This window comes from Chaetura pelagica, unplaced genomic scaffold (genome assembly GCF_000747805.2).
Source record: "Chaetura pelagica isolate M959 unplaced genomic scaffold, ChaPel_1.0 scaffold344, whole genome shotgun sequence".
In the NCBI taxonomy this organism is placed as follows: domain Eukaryota; kingdom Metazoa; phylum Chordata; class Aves; order Apodiformes; family Apodidae; genus Chaetura; species Chaetura pelagica.
Window position 1 is genome coordinate 1,233,746 of NW_009953098.1, and position 1,998 is coordinate 1,235,743.

The 1,998-nt window shown below is 63.2% G+C and overlaps 1 protein-coding gene across 1 annotated transcript in view; it reads left to right on the plus strand.

Moving 5' to 3' along the window:
* The first annotated feature begins 996 nt into the window (after positions 1-996).
* PLP1 (proteolipid protein 1) overlaps positions 997-1,998 on the plus strand; it is a 5,836-nt gene continuing 4,834 nt past the window's right edge. The window contains exon 1 of the mRNA XM_009997198.1: positions 997-1,000. Coding sequence (XP_009995500.1) covers positions 997-1,000 — 4 coding nt within the window. The remainder of the gene's footprint in view (positions 1,001-1,998) is intronic.

Sequence of the window (1,998 nt, forward strand, 5' to 3'; positions counted from 1 at the left end):
GCAAGCCAGGGGGTGGCTGCTTAGATGGGTGAGTAAGGGGCAGGGGTCCCCTCAGGATGGACCACCCTGCTCCTGGCCTCCTGCAGCCCAGGGACTGCCCCAGCCTGCCAGCATCCCCAGCCCCGGGGACAGGCAGGCCCTGCCACCTCGCTGCCTGGCACAAGGCAGGGCATTGAGGGACACAGAGGGGCTTTGTCCCCCCATGCCTGCCGGGAAGGGGCCGGTTGCCCTCTGCAGGCTTCCCCAGCCCTGTGCTGGCTCTGCAGGGAAGCTGGGGGCACCCATGGGAGTGGGAGCACCCAAGGGAGCTGTGTCCACCTGCTGCCATCCTGGAGCCATACCCATCACTTGGGGACCCTAGGGCTGTGCCCACCCCAGTGCTGTTCCCCCACAGGGAACAAGGGGTTAGGGAAAGCAGCTGCAGGATTCTCATCAAAAGGGGGACAACTCCCAGTCTGGAGCCTCCAAGGCTAAAAGCAAGTCCCTGAGACAGGGGACCCCTGTTCCCCACTGGCAGGTGCTGGGGGGTCAAGGAGGTGACAGAGGGGCATTGCTGCTGTCCCGTGTCTCCCACACTGCCATGGTGAGAAGCTCAAGGCAAACACAGCCTGGCCAAAGGGTGGGGGGGTGGAGGGGGTCCCCAAAGCCACCCACAAGAGGACATCCCTTGAATTCCCCCAGTTCCCCAGGCTGCTCCCTTTCTTTTGCAAGAGCCTGTTTCCCCCGATAGCCCCGAGCAGTGCATGGGGTGGCTCTGCCCACGCAGCCAGCAGGCACCCTGAGCTGGCAGCCAAGGGGTGCTGCTGGGGGGGCCAGGAAGGAGGGGCGGGGTCCCGTCCCTTTAAGGGGGGTGGCTGTCACTCAGAGAGCCCTTTTCTTTGCTGGAGAGCGGGACAGGCACCCAGAGGGGGAAATACAGGGCGAGGTGAGGGAGCTGCAGGCAAGCGAGGCTCCGGCAGACACCAAAGCAGTCGGGGGAGCTGACCAAGTCCAACAATGGGTGAGTATGGGGGTGAGGGTGGTGGGCACCCAAAGAGCTGTCACTTGGTGGCTCTGGGGGCCCTGTCCCAGAGCAGAGCCCCCTGAGACTTCTCGTTGGTGCTGGACAGGTCCTGGTGGCCCCAGCGTGGCTGCGGCAGCTGCTGGGGGAGGAGGGTGTCTCGGCACGGCAAGGGGGGTGTTTTCCTTTCCCAAAGCGTTTTTCTGTCCCCGGGTCCTCACATGGTCTCTGTGGGGACAGATGCCACCCCTACAGCTGGTCCCACCCAAGCCCTTGCCACATGGGCTGGGGAGATGAGAGGTCCCTCTTGGAGCTGGTGGGAACTGGAAGGAGCAGGCAGGGTCCCGAGACCTGCCACGGTGTGTGCCACCTGTGTGCTGGCAGCCTTGGGAAAACGGAGGCACTCCTCGTGCCTCAGTTTCCCTACTGATGCCCCAGCACTAATACTTCTCGGCATACCCCCCAGGAGCTCCATTCCCAGGGGTGCTCTGTTCCCAGGGGCTGCCAGGACCCTGCCTCCTCCTCCTCCTGTCTGCAGAATATTGTTGGGCTCCAGCAGCAGCTGAGCCCGGGTACAAGACCCGGGATTGTGCGGCAGAAGGGCTCTTTCTCTCCTCCCTTCCCCCATCTCAGGCTTCCCCAGCACGGCTTCCCAAAGCCCAAAGGGCCAGAGATGTGCAGGGAGCCTGCCAGGCCCTGCTGCATTGCAGGACCTGCAGTGCTGTGGGAACAGGCCCATCCAGAGTGCCCCAGTCCCAGGGACCTGCCGTGCTGCTTGCTAGGTGGCCAAAAATAAAAATTGAAGAAGCATGTTGGTCCCAGTGTCCCACTGGGTGCACAGAACCATCCTTGTGGGTCTCAGTGAGGTTCAGGGAGCAGAGTTGGCCAGAAGGAGCAAGAGCCCCCCTGGACTTGCCATGTCCAAGGCAAACAAGCAGGAGGGGTCCCAGTGCTCCCCAATAGCGCTGCCTTTGTTTCCTGTTTGCTCGCAGCACGGG